This window comes from Festucalex cinctus, chromosome 13 (genome assembly GCF_051991245.1).
Source record: "Festucalex cinctus isolate MCC-2025b chromosome 13, RoL_Fcin_1.0, whole genome shotgun sequence".
NCBI classification, from domain to species: domain Eukaryota; kingdom Metazoa; phylum Chordata; class Actinopteri; order Syngnathiformes; family Syngnathidae; genus Festucalex; species Festucalex cinctus.
The window spans coordinates 19,633,805-19,657,230 of record NC_135423.1 but is presented as its reverse complement, the minus strand read 5'-3'; the positions used below and the strand labels follow the sequence as shown (position 1 = coordinate 19,657,230).

Below are 23,426 nucleotides of genomic sequence, written 5' to 3'. Positions count from 1 at the left end.
CAAGAGACTTTTTTGTACATCTTGGGCTGTTACATATGTCTACAAATTTTCGTAACTCTAGCTGCTTCGTACAAATGGGAATGCTTCTTTAAGGATATTTTTTTTCCTTTAAAAACAGTGCATGCCATGACAACAGTGTGCGACGAAATACAAAGCTTTCAATAACTTTTCATCTTCAACATCTTAAGATGAATCACACCAAGTTTGAAGATGATCGGATAAACACTGTAGGAGGAGTTCGTTAAAATAAGACCCCAATGAAATGGCCAAAAAAATGGCAACACGTTCCAAAATAAATCAAAATGGTGGACTTCCTGTTAGGTTTAGCATATGGTTCAAAAAGAGTTTTTTGTAGGTCATAGCCTGTGACATATGTGTACCAATTTTCGTAGCTCTAGATTAAACGTACAACCGGCAATGCTTCGTGAAGTAAGAATTTTTAAACTCTAAATTTGATGCGCCGCCACCGTCATATAGTATATCAAAAACTTTTCATTTTTCACAATGATGTTGTCCCAGGTGTTGAGATGGTACATCCCAAGTTTGAAGTCAATCGGGTTAACCGTGTAGGAGAAGCGGGCAAAAGTATGACCCCTGTAAATGTGCAAAAATTGGCAAAAATTGGACATTTAAATACTCATACCTCACTTTCTGTCTATTTTAGGGTACACACTTCAAAGAGGTTTTTGTTCATTGGGATGTGCTACAGGTGCCACACAATTTTCATAGCCGTCGGACAATCGTAGCGGGACAGGGATCCGTTTAACCTATGTAGGGGGCGCTAAGGAGCCATTTTTCTGTTATCATGTATGGCGACTTTAAAATATCAAATTTTTCGCCAGGCCTGATGTGCGTGTAAAGTTTGGTGAGTTTTCGTTCACGTTTAGTGTCTCAAAAATGCGATTGTTTGCGGAGAAGAAAAAGAAGAATAATAAGAAGAATTCCTACAAAAACAATAGGGCCTCGCAGCGGCACCGCCGCCGCCGCTGCTCGGGCCCTAATAATAAGAATTCCTTCAGGAACAATAGGGACCTCGCAGCGGTCGCTGCTCGGGCCCTAACTAGAGCTGCGAGCAGCTATAAAGGGCCCTCGCAAACCGGGCCACGTTGGGGTACTTGCACGTCGGGGTACTGGCACGTTGGGGTACTGTCAAATAGGACAAGCACCATCTAAAATGTTTTTGACAAGCCTTGTGTGTGCAAAGTTGAATCAAAACGCAAAATATGGTGCGCAATTCCCACAATAAATTCAAAATGGCGGACTTCCTTTTAGGTTTAGCATACGGCTACAGAATACTTTTTGTAGGTCTTAAGCTAATAGGTATGCCTCCCAGTTTTCACAAATCTAGGTCAAGTCATCTTTAGTTGTGTATCGCTTGAATCATACAATTGGAAATGCTCCATAAAAATGCATAGAGGGCGCTATTGAGCACAACGTTGGGTTACTTGCACGTCAGGGTACTGGCACGTTGGGGTACTGTTACATGGAACAAGGACCATTTAAAATGTTAGTTTTTTCCATGCCTTGTCTGTGCAAAGTTTAATGAAAAAGGCCAAAAATGATGTATAATTCCCAAAAAAAATCAAAATAGCGGACTTCCTCTTTGGTTTGGCAAATGGCTACATAATACTTTTTTGTAGGTCTAGCATAATCATACAATCGGAAATGCTTCATAAAAATGTCTAGAGGGCGCTATTTATTGCAAATTGCACAATAAATCTCTGAAAATTCATGTTCATGACAAGTCTGATGTGTTTGCAAAGTTTCATGAGTTTTCATGTGTATAAAAAAAAAAAAAAAACAGCACTTGACAAACAATGCATTGCTATGGCAACAGCGTGTTACAAAATAAAAAACTTTCGATTACTTTGCATCTTAAACATCTTAAGATGAAACACACCAAGTTTGAAGACAGTCGGATAAATTTTGTAGGAGGGGTTCGTTAAAATATGACCCCTGAAAAAGGCCACAAAAAATGGCAACAAATCCCATCATAAATCAAAATGGCAGACTTCCTGTTTGGTTTAGCACATGGTTCCAAGAGACTTTTTTGTACATCATGGGCTCTTGTGTATGCCTGCAAATTATCATAGCGCTAGGTGAAACGTACAACCGGGAATGCTTCGTTAAAGAGGAGTTTTTTAGCTCAAAATGTGATGCCCGGCCCCTGGGGGACTTCCTGTTGGGTTTAGCACATGGCACCAAGAGACTTTTTTGTACATCCTGGGCTGTTACATATGTCTACAATTTTTCGTCGCTCTAGCTGCTTCGTACAACTGGGAATGCTTCATTAAGAAGGATTTTTTTCCTTTGCAAAAAGTGCATGCCACGACAACAGCGTGCGACGAAATAAAAAGCTTTCAATAACTTTTCATCGTCAACATCTTAAGATGAATCACACCAAGTTTGAAGATGATCGGATAAACTCTTTAGAAGGAGTTCGTTAAAATAAGACCCCTATGAAATGGCCAAAAAAATGGCAACATGTTCCAAAGTAAATCAAAATGGCAGACTTCCTGTTAGGTTTAGCATATGGTTCAAAAAGAGTTTTTTGTACCTCGAGGGCTGTTACATATGTCTTCAAATTTTGGTCACTCTAGGTGAAACGTACAGCCGGAAATGCTTCATTAAGTAAAAATTTTGAAATGCAAAATTTGATGCCCTGCCTCTGGCGGACTTCCTGTTAGGTTTAGCATATGGCACCAACAGGCTTTTTTGTAGATCATAGTCTGTTACATATGTGTACCAATTTTCGTAGCTCTAGATTAAACGTATAACCGGCAATACTTCAGATGAAACATGCCAAAGAATGAAGACAATCTGATAAGTTTTGTAGAAAATATGAGGCCTATAAAAGGCCCCCAAAAAATGGCTACAAATAGCAAAGTAAATCAAAATGCCGGACTTCCTGTTTGGCTTAGCATATGGTTCTAAAAGACTTTTTTGTACATCGTGGGCTCTTATGTATGCCTCCAAATTATCATAGCGCTAGGTGAAAGGTACAACCGGGAATGCTTCGTTAAAGAGGAGTTTTTTAGCTCAAAAAGTGATGCCCGGCCCTTGCGGGACTTCCTGTTGGGTTTAGCACAAAGCAGCAAGAGACTTTTTTGTACATCGTGGGCTGTTACATATGTCTACAAATTTTCGTAGCTCTAGCTGCTTCGTACAACTGAGAATTCTTCATTAAGAAGAATTTTTTTCCTTTGCAAACAAGTGCATGCCACGACAACAGCGTGCAGCGAAATAAAAAGCTTTCAATAACTTTTCATCTTCAACATCTTAAGATGAATCACACCAAGTTTGAAGATGATCGGATAAACTCTGTAAGAGGAGTTCGTTAAAATAGGACCACTATGAAATGGCCAAAAAAATGGGAACACGTTCCAAAGTAAATCAAAATGGTGGACTTTCTGTTAGGTTTAGCATATGGTTCAAAAAGAGTTTTTTGTACCTTGAGGGCTGTTACATATGTCTTTAAATTTTGGTAACTCTAGGTGAAACGTACAGCCGGGAATGCTTCATTAAGTAAGAATTTTGAAACTCAAAATTTGATGCCCCGCCTCTGGCGGACTTCCTGTTGGGTTTAGCATATGGCACCAACAGACTTTTTTGTAGGTCATAGTCTGTTACATATGTGTACCAATTTTCGTAGCTCTAGGTTAAACATACAACCGGCAATACTACGTTTAGTAAGAGTTTTGAAACTCTAAATTTGATGCCCCACCGCCGTCATATAGTATGTCGAAAACTTTAGATTTTTTACCATGGTGTTGTCCCAGGTCTTGAGATGGTACATCCCAAGTTTGAAGTCAATTGGATTAACCGTGTAGGAGAAGCAGGCAAAAGTATGACCCCTGTAAATGTGCAAAAATTGGCCAAAATTGGACATTTAAATACTCATATCTCACTTCCTGTCTATTTTAGGGGACACACATCAAAGAGGTTTTTGTTCATCTGGATGTGCTACAGGTGCCACACAATTTTCATAGCCGTCGGACAATCGTAGCGGGCCAGGGATCTGTTTAACCTATGTAGGTGGCGCTATGGAGCCATTTTTCTGTTATCACCTATGGCGACTTTAAAATATCAAATTTTTCGCCAGGCCTGACGTGTGTGTAAAGTTTGGTGAGTTTTCGTTCACGTTTAGTGTCTCAAAAATGTGATTGTTTGCGGAAAAGAATAATAACAAAAAATAAAAAGAAGAATAATAAGAATTCCTTGAAAAACAATAGGGACCTCGCAGCGGTCGCTGCTCGGGCCCTAATAATAAGAATTCCTTCAGGAACAATAGGGACCTCGCAGCGGTCGCTGCTCGGGCCCTAATAATAATAATAAGAAGAATTCCTACAAAAACAATAGGGCCTCGCAGCGGCACCGCCGCCGCCGCTGCTCGGGCCCTAATAAGAATAATAATAATAAGAAGAATTCCTACAAAAACAATAGGGCCTCGCAGCGGCACCGCCGCCGCCGCTGCTCGGGCCCTAATAATAATAAGAAGAATTCCTACAAAAACAATAGGGCCTCGCAGCGGCACCGCCGCCGCCGCTGCTCGGGCCCTAATAAGAATTCCTTCAGGAACAATAGGGACCTCGCAGCGGTCGCTGCTCGGGCCCTAAAAATTGACAACGTAGGGAAAAAAATGACAAAAATTGTCAATTAATACACTCAATTTTGCATATATGGGCAATAAAGACGGTTATCAGAATAATTATGTATTTATTATTTTCTCCATCCATGCTGCAAATTATGAATTCATAATAAAATAACTTTTATGGCAAATGAAGCATTAAGTTTATTTCAGTTGTTTATTTGAAACCACAGAGCAGAATTTAACGAAAAGTGTTGATGCAGGGCATAGGATGGCCACCGCATTCTGAATCTAATTAAGCATCATAACTCTACATAAAAGACCACTGAAGAGAACGAATGTTTCCACAAATTGGAAACATTTGTTGTCTTCAGTGGTCTTTTATGTTGTGAAATGTTTACAGTAAAAAGAAACAAAATAAATAGTCAGCATGTTAATTTATCTCTATCATTAACCTTTAACATACATTTGACATTCTATCCAATAATACTCATACTCTCACGATGATTCCAATGGTTTACTGAGGCTGTCTGTTGAAACCTTCCCTTCGGTGTGTGTTTTGTCATTAAGATAATGTCAGCAATTAGTGCTTTAAAAACTCGTGTCCCTCCTCTTAGTCTACCGTTTGAACTGGCTTCCAAATAGATCATTAGTGTAATTATCATCATCCAGCTTGTTTAAGAACATTTCACAAGATACTACAAAGACATCTGAATGTCAGGTTTTACTCACACCCTAACAGGTGTGCTGGAATTCAGCCCATCTCACACCTAAAGCCGTGTATGTACTCCTTGCCAATCATTTACAATTACTATAGCCTTGCATGATGTAAATACAACTTTTTGGCAATTGGATGGGGTAGTAGTTAGCATGTCAAACCTATAGTGTTGAAAGGTTCAAGGTTAGACAAAATCACCCATAGGTGTGAATGTTGTGTCTATTAAACTCTACGATTGACTGACAGCCAGTCCATGGCACAGTATACCCCCAAAGCCCAAAGTCAGATATGAGTTCAAATGGCCCTGTCTGAGTACGCCCTTAATCTCATTTAGTCTATTGATTCTCACTTACTATTGAGTGGGGACGTTTATGCATTTCACAATGATTGTCAGTCACATAATTATAAACCAATGCGATAAGAAGAGAAGAAATGTCTTAAAAAAATAAAATACATTCAAATGTTTGCATTGCTACTGATATTTTTTTTCCCTAACCTTCATAAGACATGCCGATGTTTCCCAGTGATGATGATGGCCTTTCATTTTATTTCACTTATTTGAATGTCAATAGCTTTGGCTGACTCCATTGCTACTCAGTCTAATTCAAATTAACAATATTTCCACGATGTAAGTAAAGTTAATAAATGGTCAGATGGTTGACCATTAGCTCAACATTTATTTTATTGGATATGTCATTGTGTTCCTATACATACACAACTTTTAAGATGTTTGTAAACTTGCCATCAGTGCAACCCTGTGTTGTATATATGTTCAACAGAATTGAAAAGTATGTTTATGTATTAGGGCGGCACGGTAGTCGAGTGGTTAGCACGTCGGCTTCCCAGTTCTGAGGTCTCCGGTTCGAGTCCAGGCTCGGACCTTCCTGGGTGGAGTTTGCATGTTCTCCCCGTGTCTGCGTGGGTCTTCTCCGGGTACTCCGGTCTCCTCCCACATTCCAAAGACATGCATGGCAGGTTAATTGGGCGCTCCGAATTGTCCCTAGGTGTGCGTGTGAGTGTGGATGGTTGTTCGTCTCTGTGTGCCCTGCGATTGGTTGGCAACCAGTCCAGGGTGTCCCCTGCCTACTGCCCAGAGCCAGCTGAGATAGGCGCCAGCAGCCCCCGTGACCCTTGTGAGGAATAAGCGGTCAAGACAATGGATGGATGGATGGATGTTTATGTATTACTCTTGGAAAATTTGTCATTGATATTTTCTAAATAAATTATAGCAATGAGGCTGTAAATCCGTTCTCTACCTTTAACTGACCTAGAGATTGTTTTTGTATTAGTGAAGACTGATATATTTCTTTCAAAGCTGAACCTGATACCAATTTTTAGTAGGCTGATAACTAACATAATATAATAAGATAATTAACATTTAAAAAAAAAAGTTGAAATGCCATTAATCATGTTGAAACATTTTTTCAAATTTCAACATGTTGAAGGGTTTTCTTTTAATTTAACCTTACAGAAAATAGACAGCTTTGTTTTAAAATTCTAACAAAAAGAGTGACTAGTTTTCTCTCGTAAATAGTTTTCCAAAATTTTAAAATAGCTGAAATATTAAACTGTCACTTATTTTCATTTTCATTTTAACTACAACAAAAAGAGCAGAGAGTCCCAGTGTCAGCAGCATCTCTTATGAAGTTAAGTGAAATTTTTAAATAAATACATAAATAAAACTTTCAATGAAATTAACCCAGTTTTAAATTGATTTCTTAAGATGGTATCTCACTGCGAACGCAGCTAATTTTGTTTTGTTGTTTTTGTCAGTGTTTGTAAAAGGTTTCAAAAGATAGCAAACTCTGAATGCCTGAGCAAAAGTTCTTTGCGAGAAGATCAGCACCGTCTATGACTATTTTGTATGGACAACTAAGGAGACAGTGTGCTGCCTTATTGTGAGCAATTTTAGTGACTTATATGTGACATGTGTCATGACAGTGTTTGTGTCATAAATTTTAATATCTTGTATGAGCAGACTGGGCCAAGCTGTTGAAATATCATGTTGCATCTTTTTCACTTTGCGGGTTTGTTCGACCTAAGGAGGTGAGGAGCATGATGAGAATTAAAGTGCTTGAATTTTTTGTGGGTCCAAAACGGACCAAAGCTGTTTCTTGTTGCTTCAAGTAAATGGCACCGCTTTATTGCATCAGCCTAATAATGATAATAATAGGCTAAACATGTTAATTAACTCATTCACTGCCAGCCCAGTTAAAATGGAACTTTGACGTCTATAACCGTCAATGGCAGTGAATGTGTTAAAGTGCAGTCCTTACAGTTTGTTGGTCTTGTTGGTCTGTAGGTTTGGTGTTTCTAAATATTTCAGTTTTTGCTGTTGATTTTTTGGGGGGATTTCTACTTCCACGCATCAAGAGCATCATTCATTTGGATTAGTCTCTTGAACATGAAAGCGCTGCCAAATAGCATACCAGTCAATTGATTGTTTGTCAAGGAGTCACCAGGGTGTGACCTAGGTAAACGTTTAGCGCTAATAACTTGGCTAATAACTAATGGTGACAAGGAAACAAGCTGGATTATGTGCCTTTGATGCGGAAAGAAGCTTCACAGAAAGATCAGATAAATAGTTTGCCATCGTAGTGAGGGATTTTATTAAAAACTGCTGGGATTTTAGACAAATATCAACAGATGACAATAGGCGCATGTGGTGTAAATTGTCTGGATGCTGTGGGGAGACTTTGTCACAATAAACTCCAACACCCCGGTTTTCTAATCTCTATAATAACCTGCTAATTTGAAGCACTGTTAGACAACCGGCAATCAAGTTTGTGTGTGTGACGTACTAGTGATGACACTTCAGATCAGAGTGTCTTCTGTTTTGGCGTGTGCCAGTGGCTGTTTGTTTGTGTGCGAGTGTCTTTTCACTATTTGCCTACGGGGAAGAGGTGGAGCTGTTAGGGGAATTTCCTCAAGTGTGCCTATATGCTTGTGTATGTGGCAACACTTTTACTGCCACACTACCTCAAAATGCAAAGGCTCATGCAGAATTACGGAGGCAGTATCGGCAGAGCCGCTCGCTGCAACAGATGAGTGCAAAGAATGAAATTAGTCTGTTGATAAAGTGATTTCAGTGCTTTTCTATTTCTTATAGGTGCCTATATTGTAATCTCCAAAAAAAAAGAGGATACGGCCCAGCCTTGAGATACTTAAATGACACCCAAAGTTTACTAAATATTTTAACACATGCTTCCTCTTTATGGGTAGAAGATAAAATGAAAACATAGAGTAACTCTCTTTTAAAGTATTAATTGACAAATGAATAAATAATGACATAGGACAATCCTTTTTGATCCGACAGCTACTTTTCAAGCAGCCAAGCTGCCTTTTTAATTATTATTATTATTATTATTATTATTATTATTATTATTATTATTATTATTATTATTGGGGGGTCGGGGAATCGAATCCGTCTCGTAACCACCTCTAAGGTTTGGGAGCACAGAGTGCTACCAGTGAGCTAAAATTTTGCATCGCCAACCCATCTCCGCACCTTATTTGAACACTCGGGATGTGAGGTACATAAATAGCTGTCCACTATTTATTTATTTATTTATTCATTTATTCATCCATCCATCCATTTTCTGAACTGCTTATTCCTCAAGGGGGTGCTGGAGCCCATCCCAGCCGGCTTCAAGCAGTTAGGCGGGGTACACCCTGAACTGGTGGTCAGCCAATCCAGGGCACACAGACACAACCATTCACACATTATTTATTTTATTTTATTTATTTATTTATTTATTTATTTATTTATTTATTCATTTATTTATCCATCTAACCATCCATTTTCTGAACCGCTTGCTCCTTACAAGGTCGCGGGGGTGCTGGAGCCTATCCCAGCCGGTTATAGGCAGTAGGCGGGTTACACCCTGAACTGGTTGCCAGCCAATCGCAGAATTTATTTATTTATTTATTTATTTATTTATTTATTTATTTATTTAATACACAGTATAACAATAATAACATGCATGCGCATAACCTGCCACTTTCCCGCCTACACACCTCATGATCAACTTAGTAGTCCACGAGTCATGGTAACAACACGGTGTGTAGTCTGCCGCTGATTTGTCACAAAAAGCATTATTCAAATTCAACACATGCTAATTTGCCCCATGAAAAAGAATGAAAACCATAATTTTTTATGAACCTATGTATTTTGGAACGTAGGGAAAAAGTCAGAGAACCTGAAAATACAAACTTCACAAAGGGAGCCTGAGCTGAGATTCAAATTAATGTCTCAATTGTAAAGGAGATATGCTAATCACTAGTGCTACCCTACTTAAACCCATTTTTTATGTGTGCAACACAAATGTTTTTGCAATACAGTGGCATCTTCATTTAGGAGTGCCTCAGCTTACAAGTTTTTCAAGTTACAAGGAGCCACTTGGTCAAATTTTTTCCTTTGTGTTTTATTAACGAGCCGCTCATCCCTAGGAAACAAGGTGAGTCATAGTCGCTGATGCACCTTCAGCCATTAATTGAACTGTAAAAACAGGCTGTTAATAAATGGTGGTGGAAATATATATATATATATGAACTGTGAATATGCGCTGCAGTTTACAGTCGCAATATCACAATTCACCACTAGATGGCAGACGTGGCTCAGTTGCAGATATCACAATTCACCACTAGATGGCAGACGTGGCTCAGTTGCAGGTATAACGGGTCTTATACTGCCCTACTGCCCGATACTACATGAGAACCCTTTTTTTTCCCATATTTGGAATGATATGCAGGACAAACAGTAGCTTAATATTATTAAGATTTTGAGCAAGTTGATTTTCGTGAAAAAAAAAATGCACAAAATTAGTTCTTGTACACTGCGATTGACTGGCAACCAGTCCAGGGTGTACCCCGCCTACTGCCCAAAGTCAGCTGAGTTAGGCTCCAGCACCCCCCACAACCCTTGTGAGGAATAAGTCCATCCATCCATCCATTTTCTTGACCGCTTATTCCTCACAAGGGTCGCGGGGGGTGCTGGCGCCTATCTCAGCTGACTCTGGGCAGTAGGCGGGGGACACCCTGGACTGGTTGCCAGCCAATAAATAAGTGATCAAGAAAATGGATGGATGGATGGATGGGTGGATGGATGGATGGATGGATGGATGGATGGATGGATGGAGTTCTTGTACATGACTCATTTCATGCCAATGACTGTTAATTATCACGTGTTGTGGGTGTGTGTCTGTCTCATGTGTTTTATGATGATGATGTGTTAACACCTGTGTGAGAAAAATGTTGTCTGTACTTGTTTGAGGTGTGACATCTTGTATTCGTCACATGTATTTGTTTATGTATTTCAGATCTTCTACAAAGTCACTCGAGATATTTTCCCCGGTGAGGAGCTTCTACTTTTCATGAAGGCAGAAGAGTATTCATGTGATACTTCCATGGCTCCTGATATTCACGGTCTGCATCACACTCTCACACACATGATGTTGCTCATTGGGTCATCTTGAGCTTTATTTCAACAATGTGCTCATGTTCTCCCCTCTCACTTTGCAGAGGAGAGGCAGTACCGCTGTGAGGACTGTGACCAGCACTTTGAGTCTCGCAGCCAACTGCTGGACCACCAGATGCAGCAGTGTGGGATGCCCCCCTCCTCTTTCCTTGATGCAGGTTTGGATTGGTTCCTCGTGCACTTCTTTCGGTGTCCATGCTTCTTTGTGAGTGGCATATTACTGGACTGTGAATTATTTTAGATATAACTTGTGTTTCTAGGAGAGGACAGCGACATCAACGCCCAGGAACCTCAAGACCTGCGGCCCCTCCACATGTCTCATGACTTTCATGAGTGTAAAGAGTGTGATCAGGTCTTCCCGGATATGCAAAGGTGACTTTTTGTTTACTTGGTTGAACAGAGTTAGTGCTGCCTTTAATAACAGTCAGACGTAACAAAATATACAACTCAAGGCACCAATCCAACATCGGCCTGACCGTTGGTACGTCACGCCGGAAAAATGAGAGAAATACAGCAAAGAAAGGACACCAGACTATTAAGTACTTTCTGCCCATGCGGGAGAAGTAATACCCCTCCACACCATTGGCGGCGCTAGTCACTATTCCTCATTGTTAGAAAAAGACAATCGGAAAGCTTTTTACAGGGGTGGGATATAAAAATGTACTCAATGTATTCCGCTGTCTTTTTCATTTACGATGTACTCCCCCGTTAACACACCCTCAGGCTCTTTAGAGAGTATCGTGTAATATTATAAATCCTACCTCGTACATTTAGTTGTGTTTTCATGTCTTGCCACAGTTTGCCTTTCATCACTCGATCGACATACCCTTCTATCGCTTAGCTGATGCACGTTCGTCCCTTTCTGTTCTTACCCCGTGCGCTGATTCGCTAGCTAACAGCCAATCAGAGTGAGTGACGTTACGAATACGACGGTGCTTTATACATTAATCAGCTGACCACTTCCCGACTCTTGATGTCGGATTGGCCATTTATCTCGACAAACGCGCTATTATTTAGTTCAACCATTGGGTTTAACAGTGACTTTATTACACTGGAAGATCATAGCACTCGCCAAGCATCCAATCAGATTCACTCACAGTGACATATTTAAATGGCATCCTTGGTTATTTGGATCACAGAGAAGTTTTTAAGAGAATTAAGATCTGTTTCCTCTCTTTCTTATTGTTCCGCTGTTATCTGTGCTTCGTGCAGCCTGGAGGCTCACACATTGTCCCACTCTGAGGAGAGAGAATACAAGTGTGACCAATGTCCCAAGGCCTTCAACTGGAAATCGAACCTGATCCGACATCAGATGTCACATGACAGTGGCAAGCACCATGAATGTGAAAACTGCTCAAAGGTAAAGTGATGACTTTTGGGGGGGAAAGTGTGATGGTTAGTTAAAAGCGCGGTTTCCTTTGTGTTTGAGGTCTAGTTAATTGTGTGTCTTTGGCCGATAGTCACACCCCCTACGTGTCCCTGTGGTTCCTTCCCCCAGCAGGTGTTCACAGACCCTAGTAACCTGCAGAGGCACATCCGCTCGCAGCACGTCGGGGCGCGGGCCCACGCCTGCTCTGACTGTGGCAAGACGTTTGCAACGTCTTCGGGCCTAAAGCAGCATAAGCACATCCACAGCAGTGTCAAGCCCTTCATGTGTAAGTCACTAAGACCCTACCTATGTAAGTCTCCTCAGTACATTATAATAATAACAAAAATAACATGCTTGTGTCACTAGAAAACGTGTTTTATGCATTTTCAGCTTGTCCTCAGCTTCAAACATGTAATGTTCCAAATAAACTAGAGAAGGGGATGTTAATTAAAAGTATTGACATCAATTATGAGTGGACAGCAAACAGGCACGCAAATATGCCGATGATTATTTAACTGGCATGTAATTGGAGCCACTTCCACTTGGTCAAATCCAAGTGACCTAGTCTGACATAGCACACACACTTTTCCCCTCTTGCATACCCCAGCAAGACACGTTTTAACCTTTCACACTCTCTTTTCCCTCAAGCATTATGACCTTCAACCTTTTCCTCTTTTCCCTGACCCGCCACATGCCAGCATGTGAAAAGCAGTCCGCACACCAGATTCTGCTCTCTTTTTCAATCAAGAATATTAATATACATACTGTATACACAATCTAGGATGACTTGCTCTCCACTGCAGACCCTTCCTTTACCTCCCCCTCATCCCCTCCGCACCATTTTTCACAAATAGCAACCACATGCACTGCTGACTTTCTTTTCTAGTGCTTGAGCCCATTTGCTGTAATCAACTGAAAATATGTTGATCGAAATACAACTAATGGTTGGGTGAAACCATGATGGGAAAAGCCATGTGTGTCAAATGTTTTTTAGTTTTTAGTTTTTGTCTGTGCATGTATAGTGAACCCTTGCTATTCGCGGGGGGGAACCAAGATTCTTTCATGATAGGAAAATGTCCGAATAACAACAAGCCCCTTTATGTTAATATTTGCCTATGTAATAGTTTAAATCCTAGATACACTTCAAAAAACTTTATTTCAAACTCCTTTAAAATGTTACAAACTCATTTAAAACGTTACCCTTAAAAATAAATGGTTTACAATTTATTTTGATATTGAAACAATGTATCAGAATTGCTGTGATATCTACTTTCCTATTAGGCTTTTTATTAAGTTTTTGACTCTGTGACACGGGGAGAGTGAGGTAATGTGAGACATTTTTTACATTTCTACCGATCTAAGCAGGTTTAAGTGATGTATCAATAAAATTAACACATTTTCCATTAATTTAGGATGTTTACTAAGAATAGAAATTATCAGAATGCATGTAGGACTAAAGACAGTGAAAATATAATTGTTTAAAAAAAAGTGGTAAAGTGTCTCATTTTACCCCTGCTACGGGGTAAACTAAGACAAAACCCAAATTTCAGTGGGGTAAATTGATCCTGCTTGGGGTAAAATGATCCACTTACTTTTTTCACTCTGAATCAAGCCTAACAACACCTGTTGTAAAAGTCAGAATCCTAATAACTAGTTAAACAACCACTGATTCCGGAATTAATGTTGGAATAATTTAAAAATCATGGACACTGGTCAATTAAGCCATTATTCCCTAAACATTTGAAGGTAACTGAACAAAAACAAATACTGTAACAAAAATATTCAAAATGTTTTATTTAACAATCAAACAAGAGGAAGAACCGTTTTTACAGTTGGGATCAGAACTCGGGACCCTTAGAGCTATCTCTGGTCTGAAAATCAGGGAAAAGAACAAACTGAAAGAAGTAGAGCAGCCTGTGACTCAGAAAACAGGAGTAGAACTCAGACGAGGACATCTGACACTATTGCAAAACCTATTCTACATTCCAACCCTGAAGGTTGCACAGAAAGCTGAAGAGTTGCTCTCTTCGTGTGGTTCCTCCAGGCCTTGTAGGTTGTGGCAGCTTCCTCACAACATCGCTTTTAGGAACATGTGCAACATCATTTTCCTTTATCGCAAAGATGGGTCTCTCCCACACTTTCCTGTTTCCCTGGGTTCTTCTGAGAAATTGTGTGAGTATTTCATCACCGTCAACTTTCTCAACCATGCCAATGTAACGGACATTCCTGAGTTTGGTTGCAAAATTGACAATGACAAAGTCACCCACTGACAGATCTGTGCTTTCTGGTTGACCACTCTCAGGGTCAGATCTTTCATCATCAGATGTTTCAAGTGGCACAGGAACATCACTCGCCTCAGAGCTGCTATAAATGATTTTCTTCTTGATTGGTTTCTTTTTTCGTTTTCCTTTCTGTTTCCTATTTTGCATTTTCCCTTCCAGTTTCTTTTGTCTTTCTTGAAAAGCTTTTTCAAGTGCCTTCTTCTCAGGAGTATCCGTGAGGATTGCTGTCTTCACACGCTTCATCCACATTAAAAATTTTGTGTGGGGCAAATTTATGCCTGTAAAGAGTGGAGGAAAAGAGAGAAATAGATAAGAATTCAAACTTAATCTCAGAGATAAAGCCTTAATAAAATATTTGCAATTAAAAAATAATTATGTTACCTGTCCATGACTACTGCCAGGTTATCAAAGAACTCCCCAACGGTTGTTTTGTTGAACGCAGTGGCCCTTCCAAGGGAAGTTGCTTCTGGAATTCGGACAGAAAGATGGCGACGTGCTAGGAAGCTCCGAAACCATTCTTGACCTATAGACAATCCATTAGTAAAAGAGTTAGCCTCTTTGGGAAGATCAGCTTAGTTAACTTATTGTACTAAATCATATGATCTTTTGCACACTCTGACCTACCTGCACACTGCACCTCCTTCCAATTAGGAGGGATAACAACATTGTTTCTTTCTGCATATTCAAATGCAAGTTGACGACACTTAGCTGGAGAGAGGCCATGGAACTGTTCAGCAAGTTCTTTCAGGTGTTTGGAAAGTTCTTCCTCCATCTCATCAGTGAAAATTCTCTTTGCCTGAGCCACTGCACCCCAAGCTACTGATTTCACATCCCCTTTCTCCTTTTTCTTTATGAATCTTAGGAGACTTGACTTGTCAATATTTCGATCCCTTGAAACTGCTCTTAAAGACTTATTTCCCTCCTTGACCTCTGTGGCTGCAATTTTCATCTCTTCAAGGGAGGTATTGCCCCAGGTTGTCTTCCTGTTGTATTTCCTTGGCATGATGGCTTTTTTAAAAACTGTTTCTGACATGAAAAACAACATGAATGAAAAGTGAAATCATGTATGAAAAGGGGAAAAATGAGACACCGTCTTACTTTGCCCCATGGCATTTGTCTCACTTAAACCCACCACCACCATTTTATAAAGAACAACCTCTCTTGACAACACAGACTAATCTTTAGCTAGCACTGTCACATCATTTTATAAGTTGATAGTTCAACAATATGTGGGATATACGTTTTTCCACTTGAGTCAAATAGCTTTAGTGCAACAGTTGATTAAGTTCAAAGCAAAAAAAAGTACTTTTACATCCCAAAAATATATTTTTGTCTAAAACACATGCTTACCTCAGCACAATCAAGTCATCTTCTTCATGGCCAAGCTGAAATGGGAGGGGCTTGATACCAAATTGGTCACATGACCACAGATGTGCTCTTTTTTTTAGATACAGGTGGTGTCTCACATTACCCAGTGTCTCACAATACCTCACTCTCCCTACTGTAGGTACTCTTTTTAATATGGCAAACTACTGCACCTTACGTGGAGCAACTAGGCGCCACCAGATGATCAGCTGTCAACTTCCACCAATGCATTAGTGTTCCAGACCTTTCTTTGCATAATCTTGAGAAGTTAACCCCTTCAGTCTCGCATTTTTTCTGTTGGGCATTTTTAAAAAAAAATCTTTTTTCTTTTCTTTTTTTCTTTTTTTTTATACTGATTTTGACACTTTTCCCACATAAGAACAACATTGAAAAAAATTGGGAGTTATCTCATGTTTTTATTTGTTATAGTGGACGCCAGGATATTATGGCTGTAACATGTTGTAAGCTTACTAAGGTTGTATGTAACATTTTTAAAATGAACATCATGCAAATTATCTTGCGATTGTGATTGGTTAGCTAGGATCCAATCATGAACCAGAAGTGTTGACATCATGGGTTCCACTCCGAAGGGGGTAACCACCTGCTTTCTCTGACCCTTACCTGTTTATCAGACCTTTATTGTAAGGTTCCATTACACTGCTGCTATCTCTCAAACCAACCAGCTACCAGCAGAAATCTTAGGACATTATAGAAAAGTGCAAAAATACGTAGATAGTGCAATTACCAGCAAACAGTTGTGGTCATAAAAAAACCTTATTTGCTTATAATTTTCTGTAAGATCACCATTTCACATCAATAAATGTTTAGTAGTATTCCCTCAAGGTAGAATCTGCAATAAAATGACAAATGGGGATAATTATATTACACTCAAATCAGCATATTTGATGGTATGATCCCCCTTTTAAAATATAACTGCATTCTGATAACAATATATTGTTGTCAGTATGATACTTGTCATAAAACGATGGTAAATATAGTTAAGTTCCACCAATGACCTAATGTTTTCCACTCAACTATTGTGACAGAAATATTACACAAATTATTTTGTCCCAACCCTGATATGAATTTCAGTAAAGACAAACAGTACAGCAGGTAGTAAATATAGTTGACAGACTAATAATAAACGAGATAGTGTCTCTGTGCTGGGTATTGTCACTGTACATCTCCCAAGGTCAGACAGAGTCACACAAGCACTTGAGTTGACTGTGGGAAGGTTACCCAGCACAGGATGACAGAGACCAAGCTTGGGGACAAGGCAAGGGAGCTGAAGGGGTGATGGGAGAGACTCAGGGTGGGCAAGAGGGGTGGGGGGCAGTTTAGGACGTGGGACCTGTCCTGGGAACCAGACTGCAGGATAGGATTCATTCAACTCTACTTCCTTCACAAACTTAAAATAGAGCCATTGTACTTCATACGCCTAAGAATGTGTGTGTGTTTGTGCTCGCCACTGCGCTTGCATTCCTTTGTGTGTCCTTCTCTGTGACTTTAGTTGTCTGTGTTGTACGAATGCATGTGTGTTTGTGTGTGCTTGTATATGTAATTGTTTATGGAATCCCAGGGACACAATGAGGCTTGGGATGCCTGGGAACCTGGTTTGATGTGCAGGTGATGAGTGGTAACAACCGACTCACTGTCATCCTATGACAATACCAGGATCTGGACACACCTCACCTCCTCATTTTGATGGCAAACCATTGTCATAATATTGATGGGAACACTGCATTTCCTCTGTATTACATGTTAAGCAGATGTGATTGTGTGATTTTTTTTTTGTAAGTGCATTGTGTATTGCTGTATCGCATTCTGAAACCCTCTGTTTACATCTCTGTGCCCCTGCAGGTGAGGTATGCCACAAGTCCTACACGCAGTTCTCAAACCTGTGCCGCCACAAACGAATGCATGCTGACTGCAGAACGCAGATCAAGTGCAAAGACTGTGGGCAGATGTTCAGCACCACTTCGTCCCTGAACAAGCACCGACGCTTCTGTGAGGGAAAGAACCATTTCACAACAGGAGGAATGTTTGCTCAAAGTATGCCACTGCACGGTGCCCCGGGTTTGGACAAATCAGCTTTGGCGATGGGCCACAGCAGCGCTGGATTGGCTGATTACTTTGGAGCTAGCCGCCATCATAGTGGGCTTACTTTCCCTGCTGCACCGGCCTTCCCATTCAGCTTCCCTGGCCTTTTCCCTTCTGGAATCTACCACCGTCCACCACTCATTCCAGCCACGTCTTCCGCGGTTAGGCAACCAGCTCACGCTGCCGTTGCTGGGCCTGGTGCAGAGCTAAGTAGGAATCCACTGTTGCCTCCTAGCCCTGGAGCTCAGGAATCCAGAGAGCTCCTGAAGGCGCTTCGGAAGGAGAACATCGGACCTGAAAGTCAGATTGCAGCTTCAGACCTCCACACTCAGAACTCATTGTCCTCCACGAAGCAACGCAGCAAGCAAAGTGACCAATCTGAAAGCAGTGATCTGGATGATGTCAGCACACCCAGTGGGAGTGATCTAGAGAGCATGTCAAGCTCTGAGCTTGAAAGTGATATGGACAGTGAGAGAGATAGGGGGACTATGCGGGAAAATGGCAAAAGCCTGAAAAGGAAGGTTAGTAACGGAAGCCCCCAAAGTCTTAGCCTGACAAGCAACAGTGCTGATAAAAACTTTGCAGGACCTTCCCTTATCCCTTCCTCATTGGACGAGCACACAGCTGTGACAGGGGCTGTGAATGACTCTATTAAGGCCATTGCCTCCATAGCAGAGAAGTATTTTGGCTCTACAGGCCTAGCTGGCCTGCAGGACAAAAAAGTCGGGTCACTGCCCTATCCCTCCATGTTCCCCTTACCTTTCTTCACAACTTTCTCTCCGCCAGTTTATCCTGTTCAAGACAGAGATGTCAGATCTCAAGTGCTGAAGGGTGAGCCGCACTCACAGACGGACGACTGCAAAAAGGCTCAGAGCAAATCGTCATCAGATTCACCATTTGACCTTACCACCAAGCGAAAGGAGGAGAAGTCTACCACGTTTGAGCCTTCCAAAGTAGAAGCCTCCCACTTTTCTGGTCAGGATCAGCCTTTGGACCTCAGCCTAGGGACCAGGGGGCGCGGATGCAGTGCCAGAGAAGAAGAGAAAAAATTGAACGAGGATCATCAAGATGAGAAGGCAGTCATGGAAACTCCAAAGCCTGACTCCTCGTTACAACATGCCAGGCCGACTCCTTTCTTCATGGATCCCATCTACAGGTATTGTTATTCCCAGTGGTTTTGTCACAAGACATGTACCCAGCAAGAACCATGGTTTGATTCAGCTTGGCACAGTTCAACCTTAACTTTTTGTATTTTCCATCCATCCATCCATCCATCCATCCATCCATCCATCCATTTTACAAATCTGTTAAAGGTACCAAAGTAAACATTAACTAGCGAATATTGTACTTCTTGAGATCAGTCCTGATATCAGCACCGGTCTCAAGACCACTTCTTAAGGGTCTCAGTCTCAGCCCAGAAATTAAGGCATTTTTACTCAGTCTTGCACACATATTATTTTTTTTTATCAAGACCAGACCAATACTGATGTGATCACTGAGAAATGCAGAATGCAGGTGCTTCGCTGCCTTCCTTTTTTGTTGCAAATGTAATGGAAAAAAACGCTGATGGTCTTTTTGTTCAGTTTTATTTCTGGGGGGAATTTGCTTTGATATATATATATGGTCTTGTTCTTTTCTCAGTTTCGACCTCCAATGTCTTGGTCTCATCTAAAATTATTGGTCTCGATTGGTGTAGTCTTGACGACTACAACAGTAGCATCCATCCATACCCATTGCCCCCCTTTGAACACCAGCACTCAGCTTTGTATTGTGTGATTTTATTCTTCTATCATTCCATTAACAAGATCAAGATTTAATGTGATTTAAACTGAACTGAAATGAATTGCAAGATTGGTATGGATTTTGTAAAGCTGACGACACAAATAAACAGCAGTAGGCTACAGTTAGTGCACTTCACTCGTTTCTTTTTATATTGCAACTTTCGAAATCCGTATTTGTGTTAAGAGCTGATAGAAATCTACTATTAGCAGGGTTGAGAAGAGGAGAATGAGTGATCCGTTTGAGACGCTGAAAGACAAGTACATGCGGCCAGCTCCAGGCTTCCTCTTCCATCCTCAGGTATGTAGTGACTGTGCTATCAACATGAAGAGGGACTTGGACAGAGATGGCCAATCCAGGTCCAGAAAGTGAAAACCCTGTCACAATTTGGCTTTAGCCACAGGTGCTTCTACTAAAATGCACAACCGGACTCAAACAAGCTTGTTTACCTGCCGGTTGATTGCAAACACCTGTGGTTGTGGCAGGGTTTCTACTTTTCTGGTTCTGGATTTTCACATCTCTGGATCTTAGCTAAACATACAAGTTTTGTTTAGCGAATAAAAATATGTATACATTTATTTCATATACGTATGTTTTTGCATAAAAGGAATATGTGCTTAGATCCTTGACTTCTACTTTCCAACGTGTGTGTTGGTGTGAGTATTTTGAACAACAGTCATTTAATCAGTCCCTCTTGTGGGTGCGAACGGCCTAGGAAAGTGAAAACAGCACTTTCTCAGGCATATGATTCTGTTCCCTCTTCTTTGGCCGTTTCAGGTCTGGTTTTTACAGGCTGTTTCATTTGCCTGATTTATGTCCTCTGTCCAGACTGTTGCAAAGGGCCAGCCTGCAACGACCACATGGTCGTCCCACATGCCTTAATGAGGTGTCCTATCAGTAGAAACACTAACAGAGTGCTTAGGCAATCTTTATGACTTTATGATGTCTGGACACACAAATCATTCCCAGAAACCCCAGACGAGGGTCCAAGTCAGACCAGGCAAGGGGCCCTTCTGTGTACTTTTGAGTAGGTTTGAGTTCAGTCACCTGACTCACGGCTCGGCCATATATCAAGGCAAACTCAGAAAACCTGAAAGACTGTAACTTTTTTTTTTTTTTTAACCTTTTTGTGATTCAGCTTTTTAATTCCTGGCAGGATATTTTATTGCAAAGCTCTATGGGCTCATATTGCATACTGGCTGCTATTATAATGTTTTTATTGAACACAAGGAAGTGTTAGTTACTATGAGAGCCACTTAGAATTCCACCACTATAACTTTGGAGTTAGGCAGCTTATTGCTCCTTTAAAGTTTAACATCTCAAATCACTTTTCTTTGACCCATGTATCGCTAAACATATTGATTGTTGCAACTTTCTGAAGCTTTTTTTCTTTCTTTCTCCTTTCAGCTTCGTTTGCCAGACCAGAGCACTTGGGTGAGTTATTTTATTTATTTATTTTATCACAGTGATGTATGAACAGTGTAAGAATGTTTTGTTGTTTTTGTAGTTTTAAAGCTATAGCATATAGCATAGCACAGTCTTGTAAGAACACTTCATTCCTCAAGAGGTGCTAATGAGTCACAACACCTTGAAGCCTCTGGATTTCTCTCCTGTGCTCACATAACTCTTTGTGATTTTGGCATTAGAATGGAAGTCCAATACAATTTGTTCCGCGCCACTCATCAACCTCCAATTTACAAGAAATGTTTCCTGTTGGAAAAAAAAAATTGATCAGTTTACAGGCCCGAACTGTAGTGATTAGAAAACCTTTCACTTTCACTGGAAAAGCAACAATAACATTGTGATGATCACTGTATAATAATAATAATAATAATAATAATAATAATAATAATAATAATAATAATAATAATAATAATAATGACAATGACGATGTGGGAGGATGCAAGCCACCTCATAATTCAGTCAACTTTGCAATTGTTTTTCTATCGTATTTCTTATTGTCAACATCAGACTTGTTATAAAATGTAACATTTTGGGCCACTTTGTCATATTTTAATGAACAACCTAGCTAGTTTTCACATTTACAAACAACGTCTAGCATTCACAAGACTGATGCAGCAAGTTCAATGTTTTTGGTTTTCCCCTGTTTTAATTATTTTAATTTGTTTACATTTTTTGGATCTTGATCAAGTCCTGGTCTGATACAAATTAAAGGCAGAAGTGGGAATTTCCAACAGTGCTACACCCAAACCAACCACTTTTGAACATACAATATGTTTGCTTATACAGATAATGAAGTGCATCTATTGCAAATGAGCGTGGAAGGAGGGGGACAGTGGACGGCGGAGTGAAGGTAGTTGTTTAGTCGGGGCTACTTTACATGTGTCCAAGGGTAACAGTCTCTTTGGGACACTCCCGTGGTGCAGGTTGGAGGGGGTCGAGGGTTGAGCTAGTTCCTCTCGCCAAACATCTGGTTGCTGATAAAGATCAACAATTGAGAATGCATCTCACTAATTAGGCCCTCGCAGCATCACTGACTTCTGAAGATAGCCAATCAACCGCTGGCCCCACTGCGACACTACAGCAACAAGCAAGTTCACAAATGCTTACACACTGCCTCGGGGAGAATGAAAAGGGGTTTTCATGAGGTGTGTGTCTGTGTGTGTTCAAATGTACGTGGGCTCTGCTATACAAAAAAGTAGAGTGTATGACCTTGGGAAAATTACCTCAGAGAACAGTCTGGTCTCTTCTTGACATTAAGTAGCTTAAACATTTCACACACAACACACTGTGACATAGTCAAATAGGCTTAATCAAGCTAATCAATAAAATGTACAAATCAATCAATCATTCAAATGCAATCTGTTGTTAATGGTTTTTTAACTTTTCATATATCCTTACTGAACAAGGCTTAGATATTACAAGTTTAGTTTGACACAATGGAATATAAAAAATTAGGAATATAATATAATATAATATAATATAATATAATATAATATAATATAATATAATATAATATAATATAATATAATATAATATAATATAATATAATATAGGACTCCGGTTCGAGTCCAGGCTCCGGCCTTCCTGGGTGGAGTTTGCATGTTCTCCCCGTGCTCGCGTGGCTCTTCCCCGGGTACTCCGGTCTTTCCCACATTCCAAAGACATGCATGGCAGGTTAATTGGGGGTCCCAAATTGTCCCTAGGTGTGCTTGTGAGTGTGGATGGTCTCTGTGTGCCCTGCGATTGACTGGCAACCAGTCCAGAGTGTACCCCGCCTATTGCCCAAAGACAGCTGAGATAGGCTCCAACACCCCCCGCGACCCTTGTGAGGAATAAGCGGTCAAGAAAATGGAAATGGATAATATAATATAATATAATATAATATAATATAATATAATATAATATAATATAATATAATATAATATAATGAAGACTGTATCTGTGGAAGCGTGGAATTGCCAATGTGGATTAAACATTTTTGAATTGTAAATATGTTTAAATGTAATTGGAAATACATTCAAAAGTATTTGTAGGCTGAATGGTAAAAACTTTGCTTTTTTTTTTTCTCATAATGCCACGCATGGCATTGCACATTACACATACCCAATGGCTTTTTTTTTTTTTTGAGAGAGAGATCATTTACTGCAAACATAATAATTTAATAAATCATAAAATTATGAATATATCATAAAATTATGAATAAACAGTTTTTACTTAATTTTCAAGCGTTTGATGTAGGCCAAATGCTAAAAAAAAATGTTTTAATGATTTTTTATTTATTTATT

At 40.1% G+C, this 23,426-nt stretch overlaps 1 protein-coding gene and 1 long non-coding RNA gene across 9 annotated transcripts in view; one reads left to right on the top strand and one right to left on the bottom strand.

Moving 5' to 3' along the window:
- Positions 1–23,426, top strand: part of mecom (MDS1 and EVI1 complex locus) — a 219,551-nt gene that overhangs the window by 185,214 nt on the left and 10,911 nt on the right. For 2 of the 8 annotated variants that reach the window (XM_077541322.1, XM_077541330.1), the window contains 8 exons: positions 10,625–10,730; positions 10,827–10,940; positions 11,043–11,154; positions 11,995–12,142; positions 12,281–12,461; positions 17,659–19,054; positions 19,887–19,977; positions 21,085–21,111. In XM_077541322.1, coding sequence (XP_077397448.1) covers positions 10,625–10,730; positions 10,827–10,940; positions 11,043–11,154; positions 11,995–12,142; positions 12,281–12,461; positions 17,659–19,054; positions 19,887–19,977; positions 21,085–21,111 — 2,175 coding nt within the window. The remainder of the gene's footprint in view (positions 1–10,624; positions 10,731–10,826; positions 10,941–11,042; positions 11,155–11,994; positions 12,143–12,280; positions 12,462–17,658; positions 19,055–19,886; positions 19,978–21,084; positions 21,112–23,426) is intronic. The other 6 variants (XM_077541328.1, XM_077541327.1, XM_077541324.1 and 3 more) reach the window with 6 other exon arrangements.
- On the bottom strand, positions 14,908–15,922 carry LOC144033296 (uncharacterized). Its single transcript, XR_013287924.1, has 3 exons — positions 15,784–15,922; positions 15,058–15,459; positions 14,908–14,956 (listed from the first exon to the last, which is right to left on the bottom strand). It is a non-coding gene; the product is annotated as an uncharacterized LOC144033296 (long non-coding RNA).